We start from the raw sequence: 14,332 nt of genomic DNA, 5'->3' as shown, positions 1-14,332 counted from the left end.
TCAAGTCTTGTCTCCCTCCTTCATACCCTTTCTCCCCCTTCTTGCTTCTTTATCAATGAAGCATTTTTTAAGGCAGCAGCTCTTTGCCAGACCCACAGCACATGTGGTGCTGTCCCTGCCTCCCAAAGATTTATAAGAGTAGTGGTGGACACTGACAGTAAACAAATGCATGACATGAAGTGCTGTCACATCCATGGTGTATCTATGTGTGTGGGAGATGAAGGGGTACTCAAAGGGAACTTGTTATCTGGGAGGGGCCGCACGCTCGGTTTATTCTTAAATCATCAGAGGTAATTTAGGCTTGAATAAGCCCCAGCACAAGTGTTTACTCATGGTTGCTCTAGGTTGCAGACCTTGAAATAAGGCTTAGAGGAGAAAATCTGTTTCATGAAAATATTTATTAAACAATAAAAATATTCACCTAATGCTTCAGTTCTAGGAAATGAAACAAATCTATTACCTACAACACAGAAAACGATGTGGATGCACAGCCCTGGCTTTCCCACAGAGAACCATGCTTGCTCAAGCTTGTGCTGGGAACACCAAGTTTCTTCCAGTGTGGAACTGCGAGTTAGGTCCTCTAAGATCCAGTCAGGAGTCTCCCGCTTCACTAAGGATGCTTTGCACGAGCAAGCAGGGAAGGAGGAAGAGAACACTCAGCATGTGTTGTGTTCTTTCTCCATTAGACCGTGCAGCAAGAAAGTCTTCCAGGTCTGAAAAAAAAAAATCCCGAGTATGTAAGACACACTGTCACAGTCCGGCTTTAAGAGACTGAAGCAGAGAGGTCTGTACCTGCTCTGTTAGAAGCCCTGCTCTGCTGGGGCCTCCTCACTAGACTGCTCTGGTGAGGCTCCGAGAATAGATGGCTGTGAAGCCCCACCCCATGCGACAGTGAGCTCCCTTGGCAGCAAAAGGAAGCCTCCGCTGTCGGGGTCACAGCTCAAGGAAGAAGATGTGCCTCCCTCTAGCTTTTATATTCCTTTCCTTGCAGCCAGAAACAATGGGATTTTTGTGGAACTTAGAGAGCTGAAGGAGAATTTATTGGTTTTAGGGTTTAGCCCTTCTTATGTAGCATGTGAGCTGACCACAGGTGATCTGTCAGAGAATTCCACACCAAATCATTTAACAATCAGGAGCAAATAGATCTGATTTGAAATGCAGTAACATAAAACAGCTTGCATCCATGTGTTTCAAAGAAGGTCCAACTTTTCCCCAACTTAGTCCTAACACTATGATAGGGAAAGATAGGGCAAAATAGGCAGAGAGGGAAAGAAAGGTTAGGACCTGAGATCCTTGGATGGAGAAAAACACATATTTTGGAACAACGCTGAGAGGGACTGACCAGAGGAGTGGGACTGACCCTCGGGAGTAAGGTTCCTCTTAAGAATATAACAGACACTTGGGTGGCTCAGTCGGTTGAGCGTCCAACTTTGGCTTAGGTCATGATCTCACAGTTCACGGATTCAAGGCCACGTTGGGCTCTGGGCTGACAGCTCAGAGCCTGGAGCCTGCTTTGGATTCTATGTCTCCCTCTCTCTGTGGCCTTCCCCCATTCATGCTTTCTCTCTCTCTCTCTCTCTCTCTCTCTCTCTCTCTCTCTCTCTCTTTCAAAAATGAATAAACATTGAAAAAAAAAAAAGATAGCTGTTAAAAAAAAAAAAGAATGTAACAGAAACCACCTACTCCCCTTCAGGAATTTGACAATCAAAATACATAACTAAAATAGGTAAACCATAAAACTTATGTTATATGAGGGGCATTATGACCATACCCTGACTCCTCACATGATGGAGTCAAGCCAATCAGGAATAGACAACCCAGCACCTAGAGTTATCAAGCCAATAAGGGTAGGATCTGAGAAGGAGCAAGGGGGAAGCGGGGGGGGGGGGTGGTGGGCTACCAGAACCTTCTAAAACAAAGACCCTTGCCTATAGTCATGGACATTCCCTTTTAAATGCCCCCTCTCTGCAAAGACAGTTTTCATACCATTCTTACTTCCTAAACTTATACTCTAATAAACTTTTGTGTGTTTTTCATTTTATTGTGTCCACCTCTTCATTCTTCAAAGCAGCAAGACAACAAACCCCGGGTATTGAGGTAAAAAATCCTGCAATAACCCATTTCCTTGACTAGGGACTGCTTATTAAACAGGTGGAAAGCACCAATTCCTAAAGCAATGGCTGGTATTTCCACAGAGTAAGTCACAAAAATAAATAGCTTCACAGCATTTTGGAGGCTAGTGCCACACCCCAAGGTGCTCACCTTCCCTGTTGTCACAAGGGGGTTCCTCCACATAGGTCTCCCTTTGAGCCCTAAGGGTCTATGATTCTGGCTGCCTGTATGGCTGGACCCCATCCCAAAGGTGCTGGGTGGGAGTCCTGGGGTAGTGGGGCCCAGCAGAAGTCTTGGCTAAAGTCCTTACTGAGTGATTACTATGTGAAAACCACAAGCCCCATGGGCAGGGGGCAGTGTCTCTACTAGAACACTCTCACAAGCAAACCTGGAGCTACATGTGGGGAAGGCTGGGCAGGTAAGCATGCAGATGAGGAAGGGCCCAAATATAGGAAACTTCTCCCCAGGACTGCTCAGCAGAGGCCAACCCTGCTGGAAGCCGAGCTATCCCAGCCTGAGTGGCAAAGCCCGGGCTGTGGACGGATTGGTGACTGCAAGGCGGCCCACCGAAGGTGAAGCTTCTTGTACTCCTGCTTTTAGGTAATTTAGCTTTAAAACTACCTGGGGTATTGTCTGTTGGGGAATTGCCCTCGGCAGGCCCCCTGGGAAAAGAACCATTAGGGAAGAAAATAAGGTTCCACAAGAAATGGTGTGGCCTTACGTTTAGCCCTTGCCATCCCCTATGGAGACTCCTCTACTTACAGGAAGGATAGCCTCATACCTTTGCCAGCAAAGAGGGCCTGTAAAGAAGAGACATATGGATTTGAAAGCCCCGCTCCGGCAACTAAGGAGTGTATCTCTGGGCACAGGTGACTTCAACCCCTAGGCCCACCTGGCCCCCCGGAGGCATTCCAGATGATGACTGAACCTAGTCAGTTAAACTAGAATGGTTCATTGGTTCCTAGGTGCATTGTCTCTCTGAGAATGTATGAGGCATGGGTTTCTAAGGCCTTTTCAGCCCCTTTCTGGCACCTCGGACCAAGGCAAACACATTGTTCTTCTGGCCTCATGTGGTTAGGAGGTCATGTCCCTGTAACTGTTCCACTTGAGGTGTTGAGAAATGGAGGGCCTTTCACGAGAACAGCAAAGCAAATGCTTTGTAGATTATAGATGAACGCAGACGCATAATGGAATAATGTAAGAAGTAAATCTATAATCAAAGGGTATGCGGGAAAGTTAGGGGAAAACCACCATGTTATTTCTTTTTTTTTTTTTTTAATTTTTTTTTTCAACGTTTTTTATTTATTTTTGGGACAGAGAGAGACAGAGCATGAACAGGGGAGGGGCAGAGAGAGAGGGAGACACAGAATCGGAAACAGGCTCCAGGCTCCGAGCCATCAGCCCAGAGCCTGACGCGGGGCTTGAACTCACGGACCGCGAGATCGTGACCTGGCTGAAGTCGGACGCTTAACCGACTGCGCCACCCAGGCGCCCCTCACCATGTTATTTCTTAAAGGTCGTTTATACATAGGAACATTTTCAAAATTAGGTAATGTTAGAAAAACACAGATGACGTATGCTACAAGGAAATCACTAGCATATATAATGCCACGTTTGCTACAATAAATGGGCCAGTTCAACATGCTGCTGTTGTCTCTGTCCATTTTTATTTTAGTTTTTTTTATTTTAGTTTTTTATTTTAGCTTTTTATTTTAGTTTTTTATTTTCGTTTTTGTTTTAGTTTTATTTTCACTTTTTTGCCGACACCGTTCATCCTTCAGAAACCCCTGGACCTGCTGGAGCTGGACTCCAGCACAACCTGGTGTTTTCCCCCCTCCCCCTGACCCCACCCCAGACAGGCCTGCCTGGTCCTGCCCTCTGAATGTGAGAACCTATGGTGAGCATGAAACACTGGAAATTAACAAGCAGTGATAAGCAACTGCAACAGGGACCCACTCTACACATGTTCACAGGTGGGCTTTGGTGGGACCATCTAGGAGGCTAGATTAAGGATAGGACTGAGGTCAGGCCCACTCTAGGCCTGGGTACCACTTCTCCATACCACCCCACCTTGGGAGAGGGTTGTTTCAGAGTACCAAAACCCCACAAAATAGAAAACCTAACATCTGGGCCCAGAGAAGTCTCCAGAAAAGCTGATGCTAAGACAGGTGCTCACAGTGTACGAAGGTATTTAGGTGAGAAAAGAGCCCATACTGACCTTCAATGTTCACTCTCCCCTGGGAGAAAGAAACAGGCTTCCCATAGGAAAAGATTCAGGCCCGTTGGCAATCATTGCTTATACATAAACTCAAAGGCTGTTTTAGTCAGCTTTGTGAATTTGGTTAGACCAAGGCAGCCCTGCAAGCAGGGGTCCCCAAACTGGGACTGTGAACACCATGTGGTGTCCCTCTCAGGAAGCCCAAGGTCACCCACAGAGCTTAGACAGAAAATATTAGAACTTCTACTGTACATTTATAGGAAAATTTAAAACTAAGCTTAGTAATATTTACTGTATTTATTAGAATCTACCAAATTAATGGTTCTATGGCCCACCATTATTCACATCATACAAAAAAGAAAACTCTGTTACCAATAGATGACTTACTATAATCTGGGATTTTTATTATATACTTATCAAAAGGCCTTTTTTAGACTTGGTCAGACATAGCAAAGATTTAAAAAAAAATTTTTTTTATGTTTATTTATTTTTGAGAGAGAAAGAGAGAGAGAGAGAGAGAGAGAGAGAGGCAGAGTGTAAGTGGGAGAGGGGCAGAGAGAGAGGGAGACACAGAATTTGAAGTAGGCTCCAGGCTCTCAGCTGTTAGCACAGAGCCCAACGTGGGGCTCGAACTCACAAACTGTGAGATCATGACCCAAGCCGAAGTTGGATGCTTAACTGACTGAGCCACCCAGGTGCCCCTCATGGCAAAGATTTTTATCATGTGTATTAGTCCTGTACATATGTATAAAGAGGAAGATATAAGTAAAATCAAGTTTGTACATGCTAGCATGGCAACTGTGTTACCGCCACTGAATGGGGAACAATCTCAGGTATTTTTACTGGAATGGAGTGGGAAATTAAAAAGTTTGGAGACCACCCTGGATGAGTATAACATCAGATTTCAGTGTGAGGTCCAGAACCAACATTCCCAAAAGTTTCCAATTTGCAGATATCTCTGGAAGCCAGATGGCTTTGTCTCCTGCCATGACACCCAGAGAAGCTCACCTATTGGAATGGCACCTATCATGGGAGGGTGGTTCCTGGAGGGCAGGACCAAGGGTCGGTCTCTCTCTCTCTCTCTCTCTCTCTCTCTCTCTCTGCCATACAGCACACTTGGAGCTGGCCAGGGCCAGGATGCTGGAGGGCCATCTCTCCTATGGGCCTATATAGGCTGGTTCTGGCCCAAAGATGTTTGTTTGCTTGTGTGGGTTGATTGGCTGGTGCCAGAAATATATTTTTAAAATTGGGTGTGAAGTGTGAGATGAGGCTTGACCTGACCCCAATCTGACATTCACATTACCTGTTTATTTCTGAAGGCACTTGAGTTTGCTATTTCATTGTATCAGTACTTAAGACTAAATCTTAGAATATTAAACTGGTTCCTGAGGCTAACGAAATACTTAATTCTTTGGGACTATGTGTGGGAAGAACCACCCTGTTGGTATAATGAGATCTTGGGCTGGCTCAACACAAAGCAAAGGTCCTGGTAGTTGGAATGTTGTCTTTTTTTTTTTTCTAATGTTTATTTATTTTTGACAGAACGAGAGAGAGAGAGAGAGAGAGAGAGAGAGAGAGAGAGAGAGAGAGAGAATGATGTGGGAGGGGCACAGAGAGTCACAGAATCTGAAGCAGGCTCCAGGCTCCGAACCATCAGCACAGAGCCCAATGTGGGGTTCGAACTCACGGACCGCGAGATCATGACCTGAGCTGAAGTCGGACCCTCAACCGACTGAGCCACCGAGGCACCCCTGTCTTTTTCTTTTTAAACCCTAATTAACTTAATGCCCCTCGATTAGTGGATATTGTTCACAACCTAAAAGACACATTTCTTTAAAAAAAATTTTTTTTAATGTTTATTTATTTTTGAGAGACAGAGAGAGACGGAGTGTGAGCAGGGGAGGGGCAGAGAGAGAGAGAGAAAGATACAGAATTTGAAGAGGCTCCAGGCTCTGAGCTGTCAGCACAGAGCCCGACGTGGGGCTTGAACTCACAAACCGCAAGATCATGACCTGAGCTGAAGTCGGACACTTAACAGACTGAGCCACCCAGGCGCCCCCTAAAAGACACATTTCGGTAAACTTGCATATAAATGCTAGATTATGAAATAATTTTTTAAACCTCATATTGACTTGAATACTGTTGATGGTAGTGATAATAAAATAATTTACTCTGTGCATAACATGTAACAGGTTTAGTGCCTTTACATCTTATCAATGGGGTAAATATTCAGCTCTAATTCTGCAGTTGCAGAGACTGAAATACAAACAAGTTATTCAACCTTTCATAAAGATCATAAACATTATAAAAAGTATTTTGGGGGGATTTGAAAAAGTATTTTGGAGGTATGTTCCCACGCTTTTTCTATTATGCCACACCGTCTCTTTAAATGCAAAATTAACAGATGTAAATGGAGAAAATAGTAGAAATAATGATAGTTACCTGCAATGTAGGTAATTGATAGAACCCTATCATTTTGATAGATTGATAGAACCCTGCAATTGATAGAACAATTGATAGAACCCTGCAATGATAGAACCCTACAAATGGTTTCTTTTAATTGCAATATAATAATAGGTAATGGCTTTTATGGTGTTTCTTCTTTCGAGCTGTATTTGGAACTAATTGGTCAAAGGTCATCCATTCAATATTTATTTAGAATTATTATTCACAAAGCATTATTTTAGATCATGGAAAAGAAAATAGCTCACACCACAAACAAGATTATTTTGCATAAAATTTATCCTTCAACATGTATGTGAGGGTAGAGGGCAGGTTATCCTCATTTTATATAAAAACTGAGAAACAAATAGAGCTCTTCTGAATCAGAATGCCCTTGGAAAGACATTATATTTGGGATTAAGACAGCCTGTCATTCTTGGACCCAGACAGGATTGAGCAAGAAGGCCCCTTAGAGACCCTTTGGCTTTCAGGTAGCCTGCAGGTGCCACAAGGCCATGATTTTATAGTGTGTTATTTTCTGTTTGTGATTCCTGCATCGAGATGTATCCTTTCACCTCATTATATTATAAACATAATTTTTTATTCTATCTTCCATATGTTTTTCACAATCCTCATAACATCCCATTACAGGATTTACTTACCTATTACTCTGCTGTTAAATTTAGAATATGGTCATATTTTCAGTATTCTAAATAACACTATCAAAAATATTTCTTTAGTTTATATTGATAATTATTCTTATAGGATGAGTATAGAAATGGCACAATAGTTAGGATTCACATCCTGAACGCTTGTGCACTGTTGGTGGGAATGTAAATTGGTGTGGCCACTATGGAAACCAGTATGGAGGTTCTTCAAAAAATTAAAAAAAGATGGGAATGCAAGCTGGTGCAGCCACTCTGGAAAACAGTATGGAAATTCCTCAAAAAACTAAAAATAGAACTACCCTATGACCCAGCAATTGCACTACTAGGCATTTATCCACGGGATACAGGTGTGCTGTTTCGAAGGGGCACATGCACCCCCATGTTTCTAGCAGCACTATCAACAATAGCTAAAGTATGGAAAGAGCTGAAATGTCCATCGATGGATGAATGGATAAAGAAGATGTGGTATATATATACAATGGAGTATTACTCAGCAATCAAAAAGAATGAAATCTTGCCATTTGCAACTACATGGATGGAACTGGAGGGTATTATGCTAAATGAAATTAGTCAGTCAGAGAAAGACAAAAATCATATGCCTTCGCTCATATGAGGACTTTGAGACAAAACAGATGAACGTAAGGGAAGGGAAACAAAAATAATATAAAAACAGGGAGGGGGACAAAACAGAAGAGACTCATAAATATGGAGAACAAACTGAGGGTTACTGGAGGGGTTGTGGGAGGGGGGATGGGCTAAATGGGTAAGGGGCATTAAGGAATCTACCCCTGAAATAATTGTTGCACTATATGGTAACTAATTTGGATGTAAATTTAAAAAATAAAAAATAAAATAAAAAAATTAAAAAAAGAAATGTCATATGATCCAGCAATTCCACTTCTGGGTCTTTATCCAAAGGAAACAATCATACTAACTTAAAAATATATATGCACCTCCATATTCATTGCATATTATTTATAATAATATGGAAGCCAAAATATGGAAGCAACCTAAGTGTACATTGATGGATGAATGGATAAATATATGATATAAATATGTATAAATATAATATAAATATGATATAAATGTGGGTAAAATATGTATATTTAAAAAAATTTTTTTTCAACATTTATTTATTTTTGGGACAGAGAGAGACAGAGCATGAACGGCGGAGGGGCAGAGAGAGAGGGAGACACAGAATCGGAAACAGGCTCCAGGCTCTGAGCCCAGAGCCTGACGCGGGGCTCGAACTCACGGACCGCGAGATTGTGACCTGGCTGAAGTCAGACGCTTAACCGACTGCGCCACCCAGGCGCCCCAAAATATGTATATTTATATATAAAATACAAACAAACAGTGGAATATTTTTCAGCCACATAAAAGAAGGAAATCTTGCCATGTGTCACAACATAGATGGACCTTGAGGACATTATGCTAAATTAATCAAACTGAGAAAGACAAATACCATATGCTCTCACTTATATGTAGAATCTTTAAAAAAAACAAAAACAAAAACAAAAATGGAACATAGCTACAAGAACAGTTTGGTGGGTGCCAAAGGCGAGGGTTGGTAGGTGGGCAAATGGGTGAAGATCAAAGGTCAGAAGGTACAAATTTCCATTTGGAAAACAAATAACCAATGGGATTGTAATGTACAGCATGGTGACTATAGTTAATAAAACCATATTGTCCATTTGAAAGTTGTTAAGAGAGTAGATCTTAGGGGCGCCTGGGTGGCACAGTCGGTTAAGCGTCCGACTTCAGCCAGGTCACGATCTCGCGGTCCGTGAGTTCGAGCCCCGGGTCGGGCTCTGGGCTGATGGCTCAGAGCCTGGAGCCTGTTTCCGATTCTGTGTCTCCCTCTCTCTCTGCCCCTCCCCCGTTCATGCTCTGTCTCTCTCTGTCCCAAAAGTAAATAAACGTTGGAAAAAAAAAAATTAAAAAAAAAAAAAAAAAGAGAGTAGATCTTAAAAGTTCTCGTCACAAGAAAAAATTTTAACTATGGAGGGTGATGGATATTAAGTAGACTTAGTGTGGTGAACATTTCACAATATACACAAATTTTCAATCATCATCTTGTACACCTGAAACTAATGTAATATTATATGCGAATTATATCTCAATTTTAAAAAAAGTATATGACAAATTTCAGGGATGTCCTTACGTACTCCATAAATGGTAGCAATTTTAGTCATAGATTCATATTAGTTATTATTCACAGAATAATGTTAATTATTATTATATCAATATGCTATGGTATGTTTCTTTACAATATTTTTAAATAATCGTTATAAAATATATCTTACTTTATATTTATATATATTTATATACCATACTATATTATATATACCATATTATATATTACATATATTATATATTATATATGTATATATACATATACCATATTATATTGTATATATTTATATACCACATATATTTTATATATTTATATATTTTATTTTGTATGTATATATATTTTTATACCAACTAGCCTCTCATGATTATCTCTTAAGAAATAAATATCAGACCCTGTTTATTTGCTGTAGGAGTTAATTCCTCTAAGTCTCAGTTTCCTCAAGTATAAAAAAGTATAATAATACCTATTTCATGGGCCTAAGAGAATCGGATGGGATGAAGTGTACGAAGTGCCTGAAATATACCAAGTGCTAACAAAAACAGCCATCATCATCATCCCTCCTATCATAACCACTGTCAGCACAGCCACCACAGTCATCTGCTATGAAGAAGAATCAACAGGCAAAGAGTCCAAAAGTGTTGCTGTGCTTTCTGCACCTGACAATTCACTCTGAAACATGACTATTTCATTCAACATTTATGAGCAGAAACCACATTTTGGAGCCATTTTCACTGTCCTTGGCAGACAGCATTCCCAGCCTTGGATGTTTCCAAAGATACAAAATAGTAAGCAGAGAGCCTGGGACCTAGTCTTTGCCCTGCTGCTTCTGAAACCAAGCTGGCTTTGCATAGGAGACTGGGAAATGATCACAGCTAATCCCTTCCCCACATTACTGCTGGGAGTGCCAGTGGCACGTGGGAAATGACTTCACTTGTAGGACTACACAGATTCCACCTGCAATATCAATATCTGTTCCCTAATTTGTGTGTCCTTTCTCTGGAGCACAGAAGGAACAGCTAGTGAATCACAGGTCAGCAAACAGCCCAGTAGGAGAGGGGGTGCTTTGGGAAATGTGGTGGGCATGACAGAGGGAGGGAAAGATACAACGTTTTCCAATACTGTACTATAATCACAGTCTCCCTACTGGCACCACCCACACCATGCACAGCTGGATGAGAAGGGCAGGGCAGGAAGTGGGGTTGATGGGTTGTACCTTCACTAAGCATCTTTGACAGGTAATCCTACCCAAGGCTGCAGGGAGAAAGGTATAGGAATGTGGGTTGAAAGCTGAGCATTCATTCAGTGTGCTCCTCCACTACTGGCCCCACCAAGAAGGCAGGGGCAAGAACTTGGTTTGGAGGGTTCTTATCCTCACTTACTGCTGCTCCTCCACTGCAGTCCTGACAGTGGACAAAGGGGTGGGAAGTGGGGTTGAAGGGCTGTGATATCATTAAGTGTGCCCTTCAACTGTGGGATTTGCCCAGGAGCAAGGACAAAGGACAAGAAGAAGGACAAAGGAGGAGCATAAAAGGGGACTTAGGAGTTTTGACTTCTCACAGCCAAGGCCACCAGGATTGACTGAAGAGGGCTGAGGGCTGTGCCTTCATTAACTGCTCCTCAGTGAAGTCCAGTCAGAGCATGCTGAAGAGGGGAGAGGGTGCAGGATGTGGGATTGAAATGCTGTACCTTCTTTAACTGTGCCCCTTGAGGTCATAGCAGAGTGTTACATCTGTTTTCTGACCCAGGAAATTTCATGTTTCGTACTGCGTTTTAAAAGTGAAACATTTGCAGGAAGTTTGCTCCCTGCTCAGAATCCTCACAAATGAGCGTTCACCCCATGTGTTCTCCACACCACGCTGGCTTTTAATATGTGTGGCAAGCCTGAACACCTTCTTTCCCTGGGAGCACTACCTGGTAGGCCCTAAAGGGTGGCGTGTAGCCATTCATCCCTGTTCCTATCCTGCTCCAATGCCCTCCTCATTTCACACTGGAGAAGATGGTGTTGGTGTGGTTTAAGGAAGTCACTGGAGATTTAGTCCGGTAAATCAGTCCGGTAATCTGTCTGCCAGGCTTGGCTCGGTTTACCAGCTTGTGTGCTCCCCAAAGTAGGCTCACTGAAAGGATACTTGAAGAACACTGGAAATCACTTTTAAACCCAGCAATCGGGACATAGTAAATTTAGGAATAAAAATTTAAATAATAATAATGATATGCTGATAATCACAGAATGATTATATGTGATTCACGACGAATGTGACTTTCCTAAGTGATGAATTTTTGCTCATTTCTGTGTCGCCTGGCACAGCTAGATCTCTGCGGATAGATAGGTACAAAGGAGCAACCACCTGCGTGTGTGGACTGTGCTAATAGGAGGCGGGTACTCTTACCGCAGCTGCCGGGTGTCTGGCGGGGGAGGCAGTGCAGGGCTGCGAAAACACACCTGCAAAGGCGGCAGCCGAGGAAGGTCCAGGCTCCATGCTTCACCGTGCCGCATTCGCTAGGGAGGCCGCAAGGTGGAGTTAGCCTTGCCTACGCGCATGCGCTCCCTTCTCCCACGCCCATCCACGCCCCACCCCGCACAGGCCCCGCGGCCGCTCCCATCCACTCCCCGCTCCCCTCCCCCACACTCCACCTGCGAGCCCCCAGAGCCCGCTCCCCTCCGCCACGCGCCGCCCGGCGGGTTGCCCCAGTGCCCGCTCCAGGGCCCCCGCCCCATTATCCCCGCCCCACCGACCTAGCAGCCCGCTTGGTGACGCGCTCACCTGTGCCTCTGGTCGTGCTCGCAGTAACGGCCGGTGAAGTGGGCGGGGCACACGCAGAAGCTGCCCAGCACGCAGGTGCCGCCGTTACTGCAGCAGCGCAGCAGCTGGGGCTCACCTGTGGGGGAGTCGCCTGGCTGTCAGCCTCCGCCTGCCGCTCGGCTTTCCGCGTTAGACAAGCCCTAAGAGGGCTTCGCGAGATCACCCCGGAAAGGCAATAAAATTTAACTCCCTGCTAAGTGTGTTTGCTCAGGCAAACCCTACTTGTTAAGTTAAGGATTAAAAGCAAACTGCCAGGGGTACCGGAGGGTCAGAAACCAGTCCGAGGACCCGACGAGAATCCCTGCCCCCAGCAAGTAGGATTCTCTCTCTTCATTCCTTTCACATGTTAAAGTCAGGCTGTGACCTGCCTGGACAGTGATTAAAGACAGGCCTCCCGGGAGGGGACCACCCACCGAGAGAGGACTGTAGAAAACCCTCTCACCTCCAGCCCTCCCGCCAGAAAGACCGCCTACCCCCGCCCCCAGCCTCCACGCCCCCGGGATGTGGGGTCTTGGAGGCTGACAGTCTGCAATAAGCCAAGCAAGGGTCCCCTATTATCTTGGGTTGGGAGGTTGTTTTGAATATATTTAAATTGCAGTTCTCTGGACCTGAGCAGATGGAAAGTTTTACCAATGAAATAGTAAAACTTTTCAGAGCAAAAGAACACCTCACTAGGAAATAGTTTTCACTTTATAGTGTATCATCATTTGAAGATGATAAAATGTGATTTGTTGGATTTTTCATTTTATGCTAAATTTATTCCAGGTTTTTCTCAGATCCTAAATCTGCAGACCACCGACAGAGATGACCACAAAGGTAATGTGGGCGCCTTCGCGACTTGCAACTTACGCTGTTGGAGATCCGGAAAGTAGGGACGTGAATTCTGGGGCCTCCAGCCATTGGCGCTTGCATTCACCTCCCCAAAATTATTCAGGGTCCAGTTGAGTGTTTTCTGCAGGAGCTTTTGGACTGTAGCATTGTTGATTTCCTCTCTGTTACCTTTATGTTTCTCTCTTTGATAACCTTTTAAAAACACCGAAAATATGAGACTGATAATGATTAAGAAACAAATAGGCAATAAAAAGTAAGAGACTATAAATAAAATGCTTCTTACTGTTGTTTCCCAAGTGGATGATCTGTAATGCCAAACTGGTAAAAAACAGAAGCCTAGAATATTTAAAGGAAATTATTGAAGTTTAAAATATTAAAAGTATAAGTAGAAATTTACATATGTTCAAAATGTAATGCAATCATATATAAACATAAGTCTATACAATATTTAATGTGTAATAAATATTATGCCATGTTTTATAACTTGTAGATTTTAATTAATGTTGTCATGACTTAGAAAGATTTTGAGACCAAAGAAGTGTACATGTCCCTTAATGAGAAGGAACAAATGTGCATGCATTGCAGTTTATTCTGGAGGCTTTTAAATGCCCCTCTTGGCTCTCAGATCTGGATGATCTGTGTCCTTACCTAACAGGATGGCTCCGGACCATTTTCCCACTGACACGTCTGCTGTGAGAGTCTCCTCTCATCCATACACTGAAGACCAACTTCCAAGGAGGTCAAATATGACTGGGTTTTGTACTTGAAGGTGTCTTTATTCCAGCTCTTGTAACAACTGCACTAGGACATAAAGGTGGATAAGTAAAGAAGATACGGGTATTTCCTATCCTCTGCCTAGGCCATGAGAAACAACAGTGAGATCTCTGGGTTCTGCTGTGGAGGCCCATTAGGCAATGACCTGCTGTGACAGGCAGGGCCCATGCGGAGCCTCCAGGACTGTTCCCTCAATGCGATCTGGTGGGGTGGGGGGTGGGGGCCGGACACTTGGACTAATTCTCTCCCCAGTAGTGTTAACAGTGTTGACAGCGGCAGGAGTGGTCCACCCCTGATGTAAAACATTTGTGGCTAAGGCAACAAGCCTTTCCCTCACCAAAACAACAGC

The 14,332-nt window shown here is 43.5% G+C and overlaps 1 protein-coding gene across 1 annotated transcript; it reads right to left on the bottom strand.

The window, feature by feature from the left end:
* Positions 1-379: 379 nt before the first annotated feature.
* On the bottom strand, positions 380-13,880 carry LOC101093953 (cryptic family protein 1B-like). Its single transcript, XM_045033632.1, has 6 exons — positions 13,858-13,880; positions 13,228-13,427; positions 12,852-12,904; positions 12,340-12,473; positions 11,965-12,074; positions 380-713 (listed from the first exon to the last, which is right to left on the bottom strand). The coding sequence occupies exons 1-6, from the start codon at positions 13,878-13,880 to the stop codon at positions 592-594; spliced, it is 642 nt and encodes a 213-aa protein (XP_044889567.1). The 3' UTR covers positions 380-591.
* Between the last annotated feature and the right edge of the window lie 452 nt (positions 13,881-14,332).

This window comes from Felis catus, chromosome C1 (assembly GCF_018350175.1).
Source record: "Felis catus isolate Fca126 chromosome C1, F.catus_Fca126_mat1.0, whole genome shotgun sequence".
Classification (NCBI taxonomy): Eukaryota; Metazoa; Chordata; class Mammalia; order Carnivora; family Felidae; genus Felis; species Felis catus.
This window is presented reverse-complemented; position numbering and strand designations above follow the sequence as displayed.